The sequence below is a fragment of the Myotis myotis genome, unplaced genomic scaffold (genome assembly GCF_014108235.1).
Source record: "Myotis myotis isolate mMyoMyo1 unplaced genomic scaffold, mMyoMyo1.p scaffold_m19_p_3, whole genome shotgun sequence".
In the NCBI taxonomy this organism is placed as follows: domain Eukaryota; kingdom Metazoa; phylum Chordata; class Mammalia; order Chiroptera; family Vespertilionidae; genus Myotis; species Myotis myotis.
Window position 1 is genome coordinate 195360939 of NW_023416335.1, and position 22642 is coordinate 195383580.

At 41.8% G+C, this 22642-nt stretch overlaps 1 protein-coding gene across 1 annotated transcript in view; it reads left to right on the top strand.

The window, feature by feature from the left end:
* The window catches only part of CFAP54 (cilia and flagella associated protein 54), a 252382-nt gene that overhangs the window by 213799 nt on the left and 15941 nt on the right, over positions 1-22642 (top strand). Inside the window, exons 65-67 of the mRNA XM_036301177.1 lie at positions 1705-1811; positions 4563-4704; positions 14539-14613. Coding sequence (XP_036157070.1) covers positions 1705-1811; positions 4563-4704; positions 14539-14613 — 324 coding nt within the window. The remainder of the gene's footprint in view (positions 1-1704; positions 1812-4562; positions 4705-14538; positions 14614-22642) is intronic.

Consider the following 22642-nt stretch of genomic DNA (forward strand, 5'->3'; position numbering starts at 1 on the left):
AGTGCTGGCACCAGGCCAAGCCTTTGGTTGAGGTCTCAAAGCCCCAGCACATAGGGGCTCTTTAAGAACTTGCAAAGGGGCCCTAGCTGGTTTGGCTCAGTGGGTAGGGCATTGGCCTGTGGACTGAAGGGTCCCAGGTTCGATTCCAGTCAAGGGCATGTGCCTTGGTTGCAGGCACATCCCCAGTGGGGAGTGTGCAGGAGGCAGCTGATTGATGTTTCTCTCTAATCAATGTTTCTTACTCTCTATCCCTCTCCCTTCCTCTCTGTAAAAATATCAATAAAATATATTTTTTTAAAAGTCCTCATTAAAAAAAAAAAAGAACTTGCACAGGGGACCGGAAAACCCCATATTTGGGAGACAAAGAAGGTACAAAGGTATAAATACAGGAAACTTCCTGTGTAACTTCACCCAGAATTCTAGAGACATTTTTCTCTGGGCCCGTGTGTAGTAATAATAAATGTAACTCCATCTCTCTAAGCATTGCTTGGTTCTTCTCCGTTCTGTAACAGGAAGGTGGTTGTCTAAGATCTCTGATGCCTCCAATCCCTATGCTTTTCATTGGCAACCCCTCCAAAAGCAGTTTTGACACAGCCTTTCCCCTCTGCTGAGTCAGCTATGCTCTTCCAAGTGCTTTCCATCATTCCAAGTGTTAACATCTCATCGGCCTCCCCTCTTCACTTATTCTTTCTGGCTTTGTGGATTTATGCCTTTAAAAAATCCCTTCGTTCTTATTTTAGTTTGATTTGTGAAGAAGCAGAGATAAAAGCAAGTACTTAATTAGTCCATTTGGTCTGGCAGCTCTGGGCCTCAACTTTCTTTCCTCTAAAATAAAGGACATAAAAGCAGACCATTTCTAAGGTTCTATGAATCTCAAATTCTATGAACCCATGACTGTAAACAAGTGCTGTGTTGTGTAGGACTGATTCTACGAATTGTCAGAATTCAAACAACAGGGAAACTACTGAAGCCTGAATCATTAGGATAAGTTTCATCTTAAAGGTGAGGATTGGAACATTGTGTGTGTATTGAACATTGTGTGTAAATGGAACGCGAAGAGGAAGGGAACAGTGTGAGTGGAGTCAGAGAAGCAGCTATAACTGCAATGGGAAAAGGACGGTTTGAGAAGTACCAAGAAACAGAGTTAGCTATTCACCAGGTGGACGTTTAGAACTTGCTGTAGAGGGCTCTCGAAGGCTTAATTTAAACTTACCTACAGTAGGAAATGTCACTCTTCGAGCATAATATAATGTTGGTACCAAATAGCATTTCTTTTTATCTCATAACTTTTGCACAGTTCTTGTTCATATCATTTCTTTTTAAAGCGAGTTGAAAGAAAGGCCTTCATTTTTATCTTTCAAAGAAACATATATTTTAATATATTTTTAATTGATTTCAGAGAGGAAGGAAGAAGGAGAGAGAGTTAGAAACATCAATGATGAGAGAGAATCATTGATCAGCTGCCTCCTGCATGCCTCCTACTGGGGATCAAGCCCACAACCCGGGCATGTGCCCTTGACCAGAATGGAACCCAGAACCCTTCAGTCCATAGGCCAATGCTCTATCCACTGAGCTAAACTGGCTAGGGCTAAAGAGACACTTTTTTAAAGGTTAATGGTATTATGTTGAGAAGTGATGCTGCATTTCTTGAGGCAGAGTGTGATTTTGATGTCACATTTTATATAACTGTTAATTTTCTTACAGGTTTTATTGTTGTATGCGTATAACATGAAGCCCCTGAAAATTTCAGATGTTACCTGCACCAGTTACAGCAATGCCTCTGTTGGCTCCTTCTGGGTTCCCTTGAACAGGCGAGTACAGATGGATTATCCACAATCTAGCTTTCACTGTTGATCTTGTCATAAGAACAAGCTGTCTCAGTAACATACAAGGTTACCCACGGGAGAACTTTTTTGAAGACATTTTTAGAGAAACAATCTTTCTTTTAGAGGAGTATGCTATTGAGGTGGTCAAAAGCACAGATTCTGAATCCAGCCTGCTTTGGTCCAAATGCCAGTTGTGCCCCTTACTACCTTGGCAGCTTTGAGCAGGTTACTTAACCTGCCAGTGCCTCAGTCTCCTCTTCAGTAAAATGGGAATAATAAGAATAGTACCCGGGGTGGTTGTAGGAACTGTTCCTGACACTTTAGGAAGTTTATAGAGTACAGGATGTTGTCTGTACTATGTTTTGCCTAATATTTGTGGTGTGTTTAAAAAGTAACTTCATGTAGCTTTGTGTTGGGTTTCAAAATTAAGCCCAAACTCCACCACATCATTTGTCTAACCTTTTCCTCTTTATCTAATTTACTAGAGGCCTGGTGCACAAAAATTTGTGCACTGGGGGAGGTCCCTCAGCCTGACCTGTGCCCTCTTGCAGTCTGGGACACCTCGAAGGATGTTCACCTGTTGGCTTAGGCCCGCTCCCTGGGGGATCGGGCCAAAGCTAGCAGTCAGACATCCCTCTGGCAGCCCAGCAGCCCTTGGGGGATGTCCACTTGCCAGCGGGGAGCAGGCCTAAGCTGCAGTCTGACATCCTTAGCGCTGTTGAGGAGGCAGGAGAGGCTCCCACCACCACCACTATACTGGCAGCCGTCAGCCTGGCTTGTGGTTGGGCAGAGCTCCCCCTGTGGGAGCACACTGACCACCAGGGGGCAGCTCCTGCATTGAGTGTCTTCCCCCTGGTGGTCAGTGTGTGTCATAGTGACCAGTCATTCCCAGTCGTTCTGCTGTTAGGGTCAGTTTGCATATTACCCTTTTATTATATAGGATAGAGGCCTGGTGCACGGGTGGGGGCTGGCTGGTTTGCCCTGAAGGGTGTCCTGGATCAGGGTGGGGGTCCCGCTGGGGTGCCTGGCCAGCCTGGGTGAGGGGCTGATGGGTGTTTGCAGGCTGGTCACACCCCTTCAGGGTGGGGGTCCCCACTGAAGTGCCTGGCCAGCCTGGATGAGGGGCTGATGGCTGTTTGCAGCTGGTCACACTCCCTTCAGGGTGGGGGTCCCCACTGGGGTGCCTGGCCAGCCTGAGTGAGGGGCTGATGGCTGTTTGCAGGCTGGTCAAGACCCCCAGTGGGGACCCTCACCCCATGGAGGTTTGGCCAGCCTGAGTGGGGGGCTGATGGCTGTTTTCAGGCTGGCCACACCCCCTTTAGGGTGGGGAGTTCCCACTAGGGTGCCTGGCCAGTCTGGGTGAGGGGCTGAGGGCCTTTTTCAGGCTGGCCGAGCCCCCCACAATGGAAGCTCCCAGCCTCTCCTTTTCTTCTTTTTTCTTTATTCTGGGATTTATTTAACTTCTATAATTGAAACTTTGTTGTCTTCAGTGGAGCTCAGAGCAGCTCCTGCTCGCTCCAGCTCTGTGGCCACGGCTGGCTGAAAGCAGGTATCTAGAGGTTTATTTACCTTCTATAATTGAAACTTTGTTGCCTTCAGTGGAGCTCAGAGCCAGCTGGGAAGCTTGGCTTCCTCCATCGCTGGGGCAATCAAGCCTCCTGCTTGCTTCAGCTCTGTGGCTGCTGGCCGCCATCTTGGTTGGGTTAATTTGCATATAGTCACTCTGATTGGCTGGTGGGCATGGCTTAAGGCGTAGTGAAGGAACGGTCAATTTGTATGTTTGTTTTTTATTAGATTAGATTTTATATTGTTCCCTAGTTTATACTCTCTGCTTCAGCTCATGCCTAGTTTCTCTCTCTTCTCATTCCACGTTACCAAACTCCTTGTTTGTTTCTTATTCTTTTCATTACCTAGTTACTTAAGTTTTGATTCTGCTGTCCTTATGACCCCAGCTTGTAAGATGGAAATAATACCTATTCTGCCTACCTTTCAGGGTTATTGCTAGGATCAAGCCAGACAGAGCTTTGAAAGCACATACTTTAAAAGGTCAAGTCTCATTACTAACTCTGCCAGTGTCAGCTCATTACCTGCTAGGCACCTAGTAGGTGCTTTGAGAACACAGACTTGGTTCTTCTCTGGAGAGCCTTGTCCATACTCCATGATTTTCATTTCAAAGGACTCTTGGGTATCCACGCAAAAGAGAATAAAATAAGTGATGTTTCAAGAGCTGGCATACTCTTGATTTTTGTGCAATTTTTTAAATGAAATGGCAGAAGACCTACTAGTAGACACAGTATACAAGATAGCAGAGCTAGGCAACAAAACTAGGAAATTAGGTACTTGCCTTTTACATCCAGAAACAACAGGATATTTTTTCCAGCTGGAAATTATTATAATTTCTGCAAGGTAATCAAACTGACAGGATGCTTTTTTATCCCAAAATGTTCTTAATTTTGGTGTGTTTGTGATAAATAGTAGGCTTGCTAAAGTTAGGGACATGCCCTTGTCACTGAGGCCTTCACAGAGGAGGGTAGCTGACAATCTCTCATCTTACTTGTGTCTCTTTTCTCATGTTTCTTGAATGAAGGAATACTTGAATGAATTAGGTTTAGGGATGCCAGAAACAAAGTGTTAAATAATGGAGGGCTTACTTTACACATACTATTAATTCTGGGAATAAATGAATGCCTTTTGCAAACTCTTCAAATAAAATACATCTATGTTTGTTATTTTTAGAGTTATTGAAATTCATGAGAAACTATCGAATCTTATGGAAATAGCTGAGATATCATTGCCAGCAGTTCCTGAAGTTACTCCAGATGAAAACGTATCTGAAGCACAGGAAATAGAAGTGAAATCAATTGATAAAGAACTGGAAGTAAGTTATTAAGTAATGGAAAACTTTTCTACTGCAGAATGGATGTCCTTATACATAATTCCTCAAATTGTTTTTTACTTCATTGGAGCAGAACTATGTAACTCTACTTGAACTTTGTGGTGGTTCTGCCCTCTTTTGTCTCTACGCAAAGTACCAGGGATGACCCAACTATTGGGCACATACATAGTGTTTTCTACAAAGCCCTTCTAAGCATACCAATTATAAGAATCTTATGGTGAATGGAAACAAAACCAATCTAGAGAAAACATTCAGTTATAACTGTGAATCTGGAGAAAGAATGCTCTGCAACTTTATAACTTTACTTGTCATTTCTCACTCTAAGTCTATGTGAGCATGTTTATTACCCAAGTAATGTATGAAGGAAAACTAGAAAATACACAGAAGCCTATATCTTTCAGACTTTTTCAATGCATATATTTTTCCTAATTAAAAAAGATATTATCCTGCCCAGCGGATGGTTCAGTTAGTTGGAGCATCGTCCTGTATACCAAAAAAGACTGTGGGATCGACTCACGGTCAGGGCACATACCTAGGTTGCAGGTTTGATCCCCGGTCAGGGCACTTGCAGGAGGCAACTGATCAGTGTTTCTCTCTCACATCAGTGTTTCTCTCTCCTTCTCTTTTCCTTCTTCTCACTCTAAAATCAATAAACAAATATTTAAAAAAGTGAGATATTATCCTTACAGTGTGTTATTAATATGATCACAGAGTTCCTACAGTTGAGTGGTTTTCTTAAAAAATCTTTATTGTTGAAAGTGTTACATATGTCCTCTTTTTCCCCCATTGCCCCATTCTAGCATGCCTCCCACCCTGCCCCAGGCCTCCACCATTCAATTGTCTGTGTCCGTGGGTTATGCATATATGCATACAAGTTCTTTGGTTGATCTCTTTCCACCCACCATCCTCCCCTGGCCTTCCCTCTGTTCCCCTGGATCTATTTTGTTCAACAATTTATTTTATTCATTAGATTCCACATATGAGTGAGATTATGTGGTACTTGTCTTTCTCTGACTTGAGTGGTTTTTATGATCACTGATGTTAGTGTTCTGGTGGAGAGGGTTATTGTCCTATTTCTCCTGCACTCTAAATGGGAACTGGATAGATGGAGATCAAAATGTCAGCATCATTATTGCCCCCACTCCCCTTCTGCACCTGACAGTCTTACTGTACCAAGGAGAAGAGGAGAAGAGTCCTGCAGGCAGGGTACCTCCAAAAATATAAACCCACATTTCTCAGAAGGGGCCGAGTCTAGCATGCCCTGTTGCTTTTCCCAAACCAGTCAAATAAGAATTAGTGGTGGATCCAAAAACAGCTGGAAGTGCCCTCCTCCTTCAGGAGTGGAATGGAAATTCCTTACCTCCTATGGAAATAGAGGAGCAGGGAATGCTGTTCTTTCCTAATCACTTGCTCTTTGAATTTTCATTTTGTACATTAATCCAATTTCTTGAGATATATATTCTGTAGTTACTGTGGTCATTTTTAGAAAAAATCAAATGGCGGTACAATGTTTACAATGGAAAAAAACAAACAAATCTTCTGCCCAACCTCTGCCGACTCAATTACAGCCCCTTGGGTCCCATCTCTGTTTGTTTTCCTCAGAAAGATCTTTTAGGATCTTCCCTAACTTTTAGTCAGCTGTATCTTTTTTCTTAAATCACTTTCTGTTAGATTAATATTCAATTGGTTACAAAACATTTTAATTCTTAACGATGCAGACTGGTACAGCCACTGTGGAAGACAGTGTGGAGTTTCCTCAAAAAGTTAAAAGTGGAACTCCCATTTGACCCAGTAATCCCACTTCTAGAACTATATCCCAAGAAACCAGAAACACCAATCGGAAAGGATATATGCACCCCTATGTTCATTGCAACACAATTTACAATAGCTAAGATTTGGAAACAACCTAAGTGCCCATCAGCAGATGAGTGAATTAAAAAACTGTGGTACATCTACACAATAGAATACTATGCTGCTATAAAAAAGAAGGAACTTTTACCATTTGCAACAGCATGGATGGAACTAGAGACCATTATGTTAAGCAAAATAAGCCAGTGGGAAAAAGATAAATATCACATGATCTCACTCATATGTGGGATATAATGATCAACATAATTTGATGAACAAGAATAGATCCAGAGACAAATGGCAGGCGGGGAAGGGTTAGAGAGCTACCAAAGGACTTGTATGCATGCATATTACCATAACCAATGGACACAGACACTGGGGTGGGGGCTTGCCCGGGGTGGGAATGGCTGAGGGGGGAGGGTCAGTTGGGAAAAAAAGGAGACATATGTAAAACTTTAGACAATAAATAAATAAATAAATAAATAAATAAATAGGAATAGGATGGGTATGGCTCTTTTTGTTTTCTTGTCTTCCTCATGTATTCACTCATTATGTGGAAGTGTAAACATTGGCAACTCTCTTGATTTTCAGACTATACTTGTTGGCATTTCTTCAGTCTGAATTTACCAGGACAGTGAGTGCATTTTTCATTATTGTAAAAGCAACACATCCAGCTGTAAGAAGATTCATCAGGCAAGAACAGTTGGCCTTTGCAAAATGCATCTTTCCAGTATTTATGTCTCCTGTGCTCTGTGCTTGCATTTATCATAGAAATGATGCCTTAGAGTTTTAGTTACACATCCTTTCCAGGGTCCTCAACTATTACAAGAATTACCAGACACTTAATGATACTAATGAAATACTGAGTACCGATAACAAATCTCCCAATGGATCAGCCATCTCAAACTCATGAGGTTTCACTTATATCTGATTCCTGTCCTAAATTCTATGATTGTCCTTTCATGTCTGTCTTGGAGAGGAACTTGTCTCTTGTTTCATTTCCGCACTTCCTTTGCAGATCACTTACAATCACAGTCTTTCAGTCATAGACCAAACTCAGCAGGTTGCTGCCTCTGAGCCATGGTCTAGAATATTCTTTGCTGAAATCATCCTTGAATCATTACTTTATAGGTTATATATGGAAAATGATGATTTTTCCCCTGCACCATTTGTCTTTTAGGGCTTAGATTGTCTAAGACAGAAGAGTGAGCATCCATAAGAGTAATAGTTTTAGGTGTGCTCTGACTAAAACTATGGGACTCAAGTCCTTTCCTGGGACTAATTGTTCCCTCCTTCCTAAAAATGATCCTTTCACTCAACTACTGCTCTGAGATGGAGAGATGAGCCCCTAGGTTGGAGTGAGAGTCAGCAGAATTTCCCTGGGGATCACATGTATGTATCAAATTGACCACAGTGAGCCAAGTATCTGAGCCAAGAGGTTGGCTATACATATAAACAAATTAGGAATAAATGGGAGGGGGGCAAGGGAGCTTTTGAATATAGGCAGATGGAGAATCCAGAGGGCCTATCCTGCCTTAACCAAAGTTTGGGGCTTGCTTTCATATCCTGACTCAAACGGTATATGTGAGTGGGTCAATCCTTGAGGAGCACAAACTCCTTTCAGTCCTCATGCTATCCTCTGTATTTTTTAATATGTCTATTATCCAGCTTAGAAAGAGCTTCTTCAGCTTTAAGTGGGACATGTTTAGATGTGTTTCAGTTCTGTAAGTTCTTTATAAGACAGAATGTCATCCAATGGAAGAAAAACTAGTATTTGTTTAGGTGAATTGGCAAATTAGTTCATAACATTTGAAAGTTGATAAATGGAAGGAACATACAAAGTTTCCTTTTTTCCCAGTATACTAACCAGCACGTAAGAAAAAAGAAAAAAAAAGCAGCTAGATTCTGTAGGGTAATATCAGATGAATCCCATTGACTAAATCTGCCAGTTCGTTGTCATGACAACCTTCACTGGGAGCTAATTAGAAGTTAACTAGGGCACTTGAAGAGATCAATTCTGGTGGGGAATTAGACAGTATTTCATAACCTCTATAGTCTAATATATTTATATCTATCACAATATAGATTTTTGGTGGGTTATTAAATATAAGGGTCCAGAAAAATGTGCTTTTGGTTGATATGGGAAATAGTAAATCTTGTTCTCTTTCTCTTTCTCATTCCCTTTCCTTTTTTTATTTTCTCCCCAAATCCCTATGGTCTGGAAGAAGCCAAAAACTTCAGAAAACAGACAGAAATTTAAGATGTATCTGGAGGGCTACAGAGCAGGTGTTCTATTCACTTCTGGCTTGAAAGCCTTGTATGTCCTTCTTCAAAAATGAACACTACCAGCTCGGAATGACCGAGTTATTTTAACCTATCATTCACAGTTTTAAGGGTATCTTCAGAGTTCATCAGGTACTTGAAAGCATATGAAAGATGCTACCCATCCAGGTTTTAAGACAAAAACTCCCTTTTGGAATAATAGCATACTCATATGAAAATCTTAAACTATGTTTACTAAGTCATTCAAGATTAGTTCAGCAAACATGTCCAGAATCACTGAACAAGGCAATTAGAATTCGTGTGTTGTCAGATTATCCCAAATATCAAAGTACTCTGAAAACATAGAACCAAATAAAACTGGACATTAGCATCAAATAACAAATTATTTTTGAGACAGTTATTTGCAAAATTTTTCCAGGCCTGGGGAGAGAAGGACATATAGAAATCAGTACAATTAGATCCCTGTCATGGAGGAGCTTATTATTGTAGGAGCATGGCTAGGTACCCAGATGTCATTCATAATGAGCCAGCTGCCTGGTGGCCCCCTTTTAGCAAGCAAAGTGTGATGTTTAAGTAAACATCAATCTGATGTTCAAAACCATAGAAAACAATCAAAATCTCTATGGCACCTCTTATAGAACATCCAAGAGGGAATCTTTTTTGGGAATACTAGCACACAGAAAAACTTCTTTAAAGTCTTATTTTCTCCAACTATCTTGCTTTTAATATCTTTCTGACATCCACAGAAAGTCTTTAACATCTGTCTCATTTGGCTCAAACTCCTAAAACTTTCCATTCAACTCAGTCTGTGTGGAGTGTTTTATCTCCTCTCCCCTTCCTGCTCTGGCTCAGTTCTTTATTATATAGTTCAACTTAGTCTATCTTGACTTCTTCCAGTTTTCCTATCTCCCCCATTATTTGGATTCTATACCATACAAAAATGTAAGGTTATGGAATCCTTCCCTCTCAATGGGGCTTTTGATGCCAATGATTCTAATTTATTGTTTTTTATATCTCATTCATATTGGGGTGTGTGTGTGTGTGTGTAGAAAAAGAATGAGGGTGGAAGGGGAAGTTGGAAGGACGGAGAGAGAGAGGTTTCAGTTAGACTTTGTATTTGCTTAAATAGCTCAGACAGCATTTTATAGCTCCTATAAACTGAAAGGCCATTTTCCATTGGACCTCAAAATACCTTGTGCCCTTACCAAATTGTTTCAGCAATTATTTGTTTATATGTTTCTTCTTCTCTCTTGAACTTGTATTCCTTGGCTCAGGGGTCTTATTTATAACTAGAGGCCCAGTGCATGAAATTTGTGCACTGTGGGGCGGTGTCCCTCAGCCCAGCCTGCACCCTCTCTAATCTGGGACCTCTCGAGGGATGTCTGATTGCCAGTTTAGGCCCGATCCCACAGGGGATTAGTTTAGCCCAGCCATGGGCAAACTACGGCCCGTGGGCCGGATCCGGCCCATTTGAAATGAATAAAACTAACAAAAAAAAGACCGTACCCTTTTATGTAATGATGTTTACTTTGAATTTATATTAGTTCACACAAACACTCCATCCATGCTTTTGTTCCGGCCCTCGGGTCCAGTTTAAGAACCCATTGTGGCCCTCGAGTCAAAAAGTTTGCCCACCCCTGGTTTAGCCTGTAGGATCAGGCCTAAACCAGCAGTCAGACATCCCTCTCACAATCTGGGACTGCTGGCTCCCAATCACTTGCCTGCCTACCTGCCTGATTGCCCCTAACTGCTTCTGCCTGCCAGCCTGATCGACGCCTAATTCCTCCCCTGCCAACCTGATCGCCTCCCACTGCTGGCCCGATTGCTCCCAACTGCCCTCCACTGCAGGCCTGGTTGCCCCCAACTGCCCTCCCCTCCTGGCTTGATCACCCACAACTGCCCTCCCCTGCCAGCCATCTTGTGGCTGTGGGTGCTGCCATCTTTGAGGGTGGGGAAGTCAATTAGCATATTCCCTCCTTATTGGCTGTGGGTACCACCATCTTTGAGGGCAGGAAAATTAGCATATTCCCCCCTTATTGGCTGTGGGTGCCACCATCTTTTGCGACAGCATGAGGGTCAATTAGCATATTCCCTCTTTATTAGATAGGCTTTTATCTCCAGTATCTTTAGTAAGTGAAACACAGTGCCTTTTCAATACTTGCCTGTGAAACTTTTAGTTGGAGACTTGTGGAGCACACTGATTCCTGACTGAGGGTGAAGTCATGGGACTGAATCTCATATTCGGTGGACAGTGAACCACCTGTTGTGGCAAGAGTACAGGCTGAATGTGGTGGGAGATGGGGCTGAGAGATGGTGGAACTACGTGCTTCCTCCTCTGACTTCCCACTGTGCTGGGAGCCTGTCTCTCCTACCCCTCCCACCAGACCACGACCTCTCTCTGTCTTGTTCACTTCCCATTACCACTCCATGGCACTTAGGATGCATTCAATAGAGGTTGAACAATCGAGTGGTGAATGAACATTGCTCTGCAGGAAAGGGTCGTGGAAAAGCAGGGCAGGATGTGTGCTGGAATAGGAGAAGGTGGGGCGGCAGCTGGAAGGGCACTGCATGATCCTCACTACATTTACTAAATTAATCCTCCTGGCATGTGAAGAGGGATGAGGGAAGCAAGAGTTCATAGGATGGAAAACAATTTAGGAAGCTTTTTCCATATTGTAGGTGAAAGATGATGAGGATTTCAACTAAATCAAAGAATTGGCTTTATTAATTTTGAAGCAACTCAGAATTGAATTCCATTCCTCATAGAATTAAGATGCTTCTTGTTAAAGGAGAAATGGCAGAGATTGAACAAGGGTCATTCTGTGTCCTCTCAGGCTCCTTGCCAACCACAGCCCTGCTCCAGCAGCTCTTGATGGGATGGGTGAGCTTAGCGCCTTCCCTGTCTCCATTTCTGTGCTAGTGAGGCCTCATGAAATCTCTCACTGCCCAACAATCCAGTTTCTGACCTATGTACATGGTTTACCTCAGAGAATACTAAAGAAACAGAATGTTGTTGAGGTGAAATTTCTGTTTGATAAATGTTGAAATGGGAATGAAAGGCATTTATGAGGTAACATTGCTATCCATCTGTTATATGGAATGATTACTGATATGGACAGTGTCACTTTGCTTGATAGGTCTCGATAAAATCATGTAACCCATCATGGTTGTTATTGAAACCTTTTATCTAGTAAAAAAATATACTTTAACCAGTCCTAAGAACTCAATTAGAAATATAGAAAGACCGATAATGAGAAGGATATAGGAGTGGATATGTGTTCTCCTCTGTCTAGTACAATGAACCAGAAGCCTGTAAAGTTCATCAGAGGAAACTGGTATACCCTGACCAATGCGGGAGATCCTACCTGCCCTCTATCCTTTTTGGTCCCATTGAAGCTGGCTCATATTTAGCCATGATTACTTCCTGCCCAAGCGATTTGAGTAGCCTCTCAGCTTATTTACCTTTCTCTTGTCATTTTTTTTTTTTTTTAATCAGGCCAGTTCTCCATTTTTGGTGTGTGTATGAGAACATTTAAGTTCACACTTAAGTCTCACTTCTTGGTTAGAACAGTCCAGTTCACCTTTAAGCTGTGGCCAGAATTATCTTTTTAAAGCAATTTGATTATTCCCGCAGTCCAGTGCCTCTCAATTTTCTACACAACAAAATCCAAATCCCTTGGTTTTACCTGTCCTGGTATAAGTTTGCCCCTTCAGCCTTATTTCTCACCACTTTCACTGCCATGCTTCCTATACCAACCCACAGGAAAAATCATTTCAGGTCCCTATGTGCCTTGAATGTCCACTGTTTTTTGCTTGATCGGCTTCCTCCAGCCAGAATGCCCTTGTCTCCATCCTACTACTCTATCAACTCTCAATCCTACTACTCTATCAACTTTCAATTCATCTGACCCTTTCTCTAGGAAGTCTTTCCTGTCATCATGCTTATACTTACTCTAGGTTTATACTTATCCCACCTCTAGGCTCCTATAACATGTCGTAGCGATGCATGTTCTGACCACATTATACTTGGTATTTTATTTAGTTGTGTATGCATCTTTCTTTCTCAGTTATTGTAAACTTTGGGAGGATAGGGCCCATTTCTTCATCTTTGTATTCCACAGCACCTGCTATACCACCTTAAATATATTTGTTAAATTGAAGTAAATTAGCTATAGCTTTGGAACTCTAAAGTTTGCTCTTTTCTATGTTCATGCATTTATTAAAACTCAGTCATAACATGGTTTGGGGCTACAAGTTCAATTTCTTGCTTTTAAAAATATTTATTGTTGAGAGTATTATAGATGTCCTCCCCTCTCTTCCCCACATTGCCCTCCTCCACCTGGATCCTGCCCCACCCCAGGCCTTTACCACCCTATTGTCTGTGTCCTTGGGTGACAGATTCTTTAGTTAATCTCTTCCCACCTCCTCCCCCCATTCCCTCTGAGATTCATCAGTCTATTCCATGTTTCCATGCCTCTGGTTTTATTTTATTCATCAGTTTATTTTGTTCATTAGACTCCTTGTCCATTTATTTTGATTTTCAGATTCAATTGTTGATAGATATGTATTTATTGCCAGCATATTGTTCATATTTTTTATCTTTTTCTTTTTTCTTGTTCTTCTTAAAGACCCTTCAACATTTCATGTAATACTGGCTTGTGGTGATGAATTCTTAGCTTTTTCTTGTCTGTGAAGCTCTATCTGATCTTCAATTCTAAATGATAGCTTTGTTGCTTTTTAATTTTTAGGTTTTAACCAGCAGTAGTCAGTTGTAATGTAAGAATTAATGTACTTTTATTATTTTTATAATTCCTGAATGCTACTACATGTACATATTAATACTGCCATAAAAGCAAATTGTTGTTTCCTTCAGGGATGGATACTGACAAGACTGTGCAGCAGGCATAGTTTTCCTCTGATAATGTTATAGTTATGACTCTTATCATTGTCAGTAAAGGAAATCTTCCACAAGCTCCATGGAGTGGCGGGGGGGGGGGGGCGGGGGGGTAAATTCTCACTCATCTCTGATTCTTCCTCTTATTCATCTCACATCTGGCCGATGGCTGCCTTCTCCAACTCTGTATCAGGACCTCTCAGCTCACATGGCCAGTACTGACTGCAGCTCTCTTCTGTTGTCCTTCCTTATGTGGAGGATTTGACCAATTCAGCCCTGCCTATGGGTAGACCCCTCATCAGTCAGACGTATTCACATAAACACAGCTCTGTCTACACAGTAGGGTGTGTGGTAGAGCTGTCAGCAATAGACAACATATGATATTGACCTTCATTTCCTATTCATTTACTCTTTCCATTTCTTTCCCAATTCCCAATCATTCTTCTCTACTTAAATCCATTTCTGGACTCTCTTCTAGGATGCTCTTTTGAGAAGAAAAGTGATTTTTCAAAATCTTATTTTCATGCAAATTACTTTACTTGTTATTCTTCTGTAACATGAATTTTAACAGTGAATGTGCAGGCTAAGAATCCTAAAAAATATATTATTTTTAATTAAATCTTGTCGTTTGTGGACATCCTGTAGTTTTTAAATACCCCTCTAAGTCTCAACCTGAAAATTGAATTTAGGTGATAAGTGAAGAAAATAAAAATGAAATAAAGAGTTTATAATTAAAATGTCTAATATTTACCAATAATATCAACCTTACTATATTGTTTTCTTATTTATAGAAAATGATTATTGACTGTTGCTCAGAAATAATAAGTCTGTTTATGAGTGATAGAGAGACACAACCACTATCTAAGGTAAGTATCTCTTTTAAAACTATATTTGAATCACTCATAAGTATCACTGTTGCTATGGAAATGGAAATCCAGAAAACATCTATTATAAAAGTATCAAGGGACTAACCCTTCTTAATGTGAGTGATAAACATGAATTTATGAGAGCATGTTATTTTGTTTAAAAAATATTCTTTAAAAAATCAACTAATACAGAAAATTATGAAGAGAATAATGTTAAAGTCATTTCAAATCTACCATTTAGAGAATAACCACTATTAACATTTTGGAGAATATCTCAAATGTTTCCCATGATATATATAAACTTTAGATTTTTTGCATCAGTAGAATCATAATGTACATGCATCTGTAACTTGCTTTTTTCATTCAATAATAATGTTATGGACATATTTTTATATGAAAGTCCTACCTTCTTGTATCTAATGCCTCATAATAGTCTATTTTACCTATTTGTTGTGTCAGGCTTTATTTAAATAACCACATTTTATTCATGGATCTTGAGGGTGATAGATTCTAGTATAAACATATTTCACTCTTCTGCATCATCTTCTCAGAGTTAATTCTTAGGAATAAGATTTTGGAATAAAAAGTACATATGCATTTTTTTTTTATTGTGAGTTCTTCAGAAATGAAACCATTTTACATTCCTGCCAGCAATGCACAAGGGTTCTAGTTTGTTCACATCCTCACCAACACTTGATATTTTCCTTTTTCTTTTTTTTTGGATGATGATCACCATTATAATGAGCGAAAAGTGCTATCTCATTGTGATTTTGATTTGTATTTTCCTAATGACTAATTTAGTTGAGCATCTTTTCATGTGCTTATTTGCCATTTGTGTATCTTCTTTGGAGAAATGTCTGTTCAGTCTTCTGCCTATTTTTGAAATGGCATGTACATTTTGATGTATAATTACAAATGGCTCTCCAGAAATGTTGCACCAATATTTTTGCTCATCAGTGGTAGATGAGGGGGCCATTTCCCCCTCATGTTCATCTACACACGTTTTTCTTCTCCTAGTTTCCTCCCCTCTCTCACTCCCCCTTCTTCCTCTCCTCCTCTGCCTCCTTCTCTTCTTCTAACCATGGTAGGTATGACAAGTGAAAAATGACATTTTCACTTTTTAAAATTTTTTATTAATAAGGCCAAATATACTAATAGTTCATGAGTTTGTTGGTAGTCTGTGTTTCACCTTTTGTGAAATAGTATTTGTTCATTTAGTTAGTGAATAGGTATTATTTTTAAAAATATTTTTATTGATTTCAGAGAGGGAGATGGAGAGATATAAACATCAATGATGAAAGAGAATCATTGGCTGCTTCCTGCATGCCCCCTACTGGGGATCTAGCTAGCAACCCAGGCATATGCCTTGACTGGGAATTGAATCGTGATCTCCTAGTTCATAGGTTGATACCAAACCATTGAGCCACACCAGCCAGGCAGTTTACACGTATTTAGAGTGAACTGTCTGTGCATTAGGTTCTTTCTAGACCCTGGAGAGCAAGGTCGGAATAAACAACAAGGACTCTTGGAGCTACTATTATTGTGAAGCAAATAGTATATAAATCAATAAACTAGATAAGTTAAGATTTGTTAAGTACTATGAAGGGAAAAAAAGGGTGATATGTTAGAGTATTGGTCAGCAAACTGAAGCCTATGAACTATATCTGTCCCACAGCCTATTTTGTAAATAAAGTTTTACAAAGGAAGACCTCTCGTAGGATATGACATTTGAAGTAAGACCTGAAATATTACACTGTGTTCCTCCCACTATATCATTAGTTTCTTGGGGGATAGGGACAATGCTAACTTAATCTTTCAATTCTTACAGTTCCCTGTATATTATTTTAATTAGTTACTGCTTCTTCAATTGAATTAAATTCCATTTCGTGTTAAACACTTGAAATTTAATATTTGCTTTTTTAAAATATTTATTTGACCATTCATGTTCTTTCCCATTTTTAAAATGGGGAACTTAATTTTCTAGTATAGAAATACATAGATTTACTGTAGCAAGCCATTGGTAATAAAGTAAAACTTAAACCTAAGTTTGATCAAACTGTGGTTAAAAGCAGGTCACAGAAAAAAAGACACATGATTTTGTATGGGTTTTGGCTTTTGACAGACTAGACTTGAAGTCCCAACCTTGAATCTTGTTAGTCATATGACCCTAGGCAAGTTTTCTCAAATGGAAAATGGAGTAATAATGCCAATCTTTCACAGTTGTGATTACTAAAGCAAATAATATATGTTAAGTATTTGGCATAGGGCCTAGTCCAAACAAATGTTTAGTAAATAGCTATTTCACCACCATCATTATCATCATCATCATCATCATCACCATCATCATCCCTACCATGGTCCTCCCTTCCATGTGTGAATGTGTGAATTCTTCATCCCCTAGTTAACTAATTTTAAACAGACTTTTAGGAACCACATTTGTTTTGAAATACTGATAGACAAAGAGAAGAAAAGTGTTAAAGGTAGACAGAGAACTAGAACCCATTTTCTTTGTAAAGTAAATCACTGTTGAATCCTAGAGGAATTAGGTCAGTGTGCTGGATCCCAACACAAGACCCCAGTGGTGAAAGGGTCACAGGTCCGAGAGGAGGTGCCTCCCAGGTGAAGCCCCTGCTAATGCTTCCACTGAAGCCAGACTTACCGAGTAGTGCTGGCCGGGGGTGTGGGCGTTAGGAGCTTGTTCCAAGAAACAAATTGTTAGACAAAATTACATGCCTTAGTGAAGTTGTTTTTATCACCGGAATGAGATCTTGCTGTGCAATTTGGTTCTGTACTGAACATACCTATTGCAATCACCTTTGCCTTTTATTGCCTCTTTCTAATTAAAATGGATATTGCACACACAGCTTGTGACAAAAAGAAACTGAGAATAGCGAGGAGATGAAGGTAGGGAATGAGTGCTCCATGCTAACCTTCTCAGTGATTACTCACAAAATATAAATGACCATGAGGTACAATTTCTGGTCAACTAATAATAAAACTTCCTTTTAATTGCCTGTATAGGTTCAAATTATTGCAGTTTCCAAGTTGCCAGGTAGGATTCAAACATGATGCTAAAAATATTCTTTCTGTTCTTGCTGTGACTGATCATGGGAAGGACAGGTCACCATCAGTAATTATCGACTTCCAGCTGCATGCAGAACATTGGTGTAGACACATTTCTTGTTGCAAAGGCAGCATAGGTTAAGGTTCCTGCACTCAGCTAATTTTATATTTCATACTCGTTCACATGATACAAATAAATTTACCTAATCAGTATATCAGTGCTGTGTGTGTGTGCGCGCGCGTGTGTGTGTGTGAACTGAACTGACTAGAGTCACACAGAATACGTTTGGAGAGGAGATTCCAAGAAGAGATCTGGTTTAAGGTAGGGAAGGTTGATCTAGGCCAAGTGATAAGACACATTGTATAAGGAGATTACCAAAGAGCTTTTCTGGGCTGCATGAGTTCAGTAGGATATTTTTTGTAGTTCAGGATTTTTAGCTAGACCCAGAATAATATCTGACAATAATGATAGTAATCACTAAAATGATTACTACTAATAGTGGCAGTAGTAATAATATTCATGGTTAATATTTGTTGAGCACAGGGCATGTGAAAACATTGTTCAGTGTTTTATTATTTCATTTAATATTATAAGAATCGTATTAAGTTGATTACTACTATTATCCTAATTTTGGAGATGAGGAAACTGATGCACAGGGGAATTAAGCAGTGTGCTCAACGTCTCCCAGCTTCTAAGTGGAGGAGGCAGGAGTCAAATATAGTTCTGCTTAAAAATCCAGGATCTGTGTCTTTAATTAAATTATACCCACTGAATGTTCCATTGGAATAGTGGGAGCAGGTGCTACAGGAAGTTGAGGAGTAAGAGTGGGAAAATTAAAGTTGCAAGTGTAGATGAGACTTTAAGGAGGTCTGGGTAAGAAGTTTGGAGAGAGACACAGAGACTAGGGAGGAAGTTAGGACAGGAATGGTGGGAAGGGAAAAGGGCCAGGAGGGTAGGGGTTGCCTGTCTAGAAGAAGGATAAGTGATGATGGAACACAGCCTTTAGGGATCAGGGTGGGGGCAGAAAGTCATTGATAACACAAGTGAGATAGCTGCCTGGAAGCAGAGGAAAGATACTTCTTTTCTCTAGGTCCTGGGGTAGCAGATGGAGGTGGGAAAGGGTGAGAGAAGCTGGGGCAGTTTATACTCAGTGGTTCTCATTTCTCAATGAAGTGGAGGCAAGTTTTTCTACTATTGGAGTGGGTTAGAGGATTGAGGGCATGGTCTTCTGAGAGAGAGAGGTAGATGAAGATTTTGAATATTCACAGTCTTTGAGTGTGATGGGCAGGAAAGCTGACCAAGGAGAAATAAAAGGAGTGAGGGCCACATGGAGATTTAGGAGTCATTGATTTGTTGGGACTCTAAGTTACTTGGCTTGTGATGTTTCTCTAGCAACATTTGGCTTCCTGGACACAGGAGTGAGGCAGACGTGTGAGGAGAAGAGGCCCGTGGCAGGTGAGAGTGCAGTGAGACTGCTAACAGTATGTGGGAGGCTCGGGTGGATGAGAGAAGCTCCACACTTATCTCAGCCAACTCAGAACTTCCTCTGTTTGCTCTGAGAAGCACCACTGCAGCCTCATGCCTGCCATTTTCCCCCAAGCTATAGTTGGACATAAAATAGTTTATGCAATATGTTTTCTTAACAAATATTTTGAATTTAACTTAAAAAACTCTGCAATAACAGTTAAATTCTAATGACTTCCACTGCATTTTTATGTACATTATTCATGTGTATTTTTTCCCCCACAGGGCTAAATTTAGTGTACTCATGTTCCCTTATTTTTTATTCTTAAAATGGTCATTTTTGTACGTGTTTATGATCAGATATTGACATCAACCACAGAATTATTTAGAGATAAGGTCACCAAAATAATTATTATCTCTAAGATGTTTTCAGTAAGAAGTATAGAGAAGGTAAAAGGATAGCTAGAAGGAGACACAGAGTCACAGATATGTTTACATATATTCATTTGTTTAGTCATTTGCATCTTTAATTTTATGTCTGATGTATTGATTCTATCATATGACTACCTATGCTCTATAGCCTTTTATGTTCTTAGTAGAGGCCTGGTGCACGAATTCGTGCACTGGTGGGGTCCAGTTGGCACACCCCAATGGGGGTGGGGGTGCCTGCTCCGGGGTGGGGCTGACCAGGGCTAGGGGCCACAGGCATTCCAGTTGTTCCACCATTTGGTTGATTTTCATATTACCCTTTTCTTATATCGGACTAGAGGCCCGGTGCACAAAAATTTGTGCACTCAGGGCGGAGGAGGGGTCCCTCAGCTCGGCCTGTGCCCTCTCGCAGTCTGGGACCTCTCGGGAGATAACGACCTTCTGGCTTAGGCCTGCTCCCGGGTGGCAGAGGGCAGGCCCAATCCCTAGGTGCAGCCCCTGGTCAGGCTCAGAGCAGGGCTGATTGGGGAGTTGGGGCGCTGCCCCTGTCATGCACAGAGCAGGGTGGATTGGGAGGTTGCGTTGCCACCCTCAGTCATGCTCAGGGTAGGGCCGATTGGGGGGTTGGGGCACCGCCCTCTGTCACACTCAAGGCAGGGTCGATGGGGAGGTTGTGGCGCCAACCCCTGTCACGCACAGAGCAGGGCCCATAAGGGGGGTTGGGGCTCCGTACCCTGTCAGGCACAGAGCAGGGCCCATCAGGGGGTTGGGGAGCTCCCCCCGTCACTCACAGAGTAGGGTCGATAGGGGAGTTGGGTCACCGCCTCGTGTCACACACAGAGCAGGGCGGATCAGGGGGTTGGGCGCTGCACCCTGTCACACTCAGGGCAGGGCCGATGGGGAGATTATGGCTCTACCCCGTCACACACAGAGCAGGGCCCATGGGGGGGTGGGGGTTGGGGCGCCACACCCTGTCACACACAGAGCAGGGCTGATCAGGGGGTTGGGGAGCTCCCCCCTATCAGGCACAGAGCAGGGCTGATCAAGGGGTTGGGGCGCCTTCCCCTGTCACAAACAGAGCAGGGCGGATAGGCAGGTTGTGGCCCCGCCCCCTGTCACACACAGAGCTGCAGGGCTATCAGGGGGTTTGGGCGCTGCCCCCTGTCATGCTGATCCCGGTGCCGGGAGGCATATTACCCTTTTACTATATAGGATAGAGGCCTGGTGCATGGGTGGGGGCCGGCTGGTTTGCCCCGAAGGGTGTTCTGGATCAGGGTGGGTGCCGGGAGCCGGTCCATGCTTGCTGTTTCAAGGGACCTGGCATATATAGCATACTGTTCTTAATATGTTTGCTCACCTTCTTGGCACTATGTGTTTTAACCAAGGTCTCTGAGAAAGGTTGTTTCCCCAGGTAGGGATTTTCCCCTGAAGTTTGGGAGGGAATAAAACCTCTTAACTAAGTGCCAGGTGGGTAATTAATCACTTTAACTATGAACAATCATGCTTAAGCTACATAATCTTTACTCCCTGGAATGGAGATAAGAAACGCCCTAACCTTTGGAATAGAGATTGATAGGATTGGAATCAACTGGTATAAATACAGATGTAATAAGACAGCAAGACACAGAACTTAGAATACAGAGCTTAGAACACAGAACTAAGAAGACAGAACCTATACAGAACCTACAGACAGAAGAACTTCGCTGGAGAGAACATGGCAAAAGATCCTGGACTGAACCTGACTACAGAAATTGGCAAGAGAACCTGACTAGAACCTGGTAACTGAACCTGGCTAGAGAACCTGGACAGAACCTGGCTGGAGAACCTAGCAAGGGAACTTGGCTATAGAATCTGGCTGGAGAACCTGGAGAACCTGGCTGGAGAACCTAGCAAGACAACATGGACACAGAACCTGGCTGGAGATCCAGACCAGAACTTGGCTGGAGATCCTGGCTAGGCTGCTGATCAACTGAACACTGTCTCTGTGTCATCCCTTCTTCGCCGACTCCATCCACGCCTTTGGGGACCCCTGGACCCGCTGGGGTTGGACCCCGGCAGGTGGGGGTCCCCACTGGGGTGCCTGGCCAGCCTGGGTGAGGGGATGATGGCTGTTTGCAGCTGGTCACACACCCTTCAGGGTGGGGGTCCCCACTGGGGTGCCTGGCCAGTCTGGGTGAGGGGCTGAGGGCTGTTTTCAGGCTGGCGGGTGACTGAAGCTCCCAACTGCTCCTTTTTTTCTTTTTTTCTTTGTTATTCTGGGCCAGCTTTAGCTCTGGCTCCAGCTCTGAGGCCTCTGCTGCTGAAAGCAGGTATCTGGTTTGTTTGGGTTCTATAATCGAAACTCTGTATCAACTCCAGCTCTGAGATCCTGGCTGGCTGAAAGACGGTTTCTGGGGTTTTGTTTAGCTTCTATATTTGTAACAACGTTTCAAACTGCAAGCTCAGAGGCCGGTAAGGCAGGTGGGGAACATTGGTTTCCTCTGTCACTGAAGCAAGCAAGCCTCATGTTAGCTTCCAGCTGCTTGGCTGCCGGCTGCCATCTTGGCTGGCAGTTAATTTGCATATCGCCCTGATTAGCCAATGGGAAGGGTAGGGGACATACGGCTAATTACCATGTTTCTATTTTATTAGATAGGATGACCCCTGCCTATCAGCTGAAATTATTGCTCCACAATGCTAGTATCCTATCTTTTGCTATATTATCATGCTAAAATTGGTAATAACCTATATTACTCTAACTCAGAACCCTTCTTTCATCACTTTATCTCAAGCCTGTGCTTTATGTCTCTGTCCTTAATATTTTGTTATCAAAATATGTTATAATGAAGTGCTTTCTGGCAACCTGCTTAGGCAATTTTTAAAATCTATCAGCATCTCTCCCCAAATATGCTGGGTAACTGTCATGGAGTTGCTTAGTGTGTCTACACCCAGACAAGAGAGGATAAACTAGGTGGACTCTCAAGGTACCCTTTGAAATAACCTATGCAGTTTTTCTGGGTGTTGGATGGGTTTGCATGCACCCCTACTTATGTGGGACAGCTTCCATTTCACTTTTTCTGGGATCTTAAATCC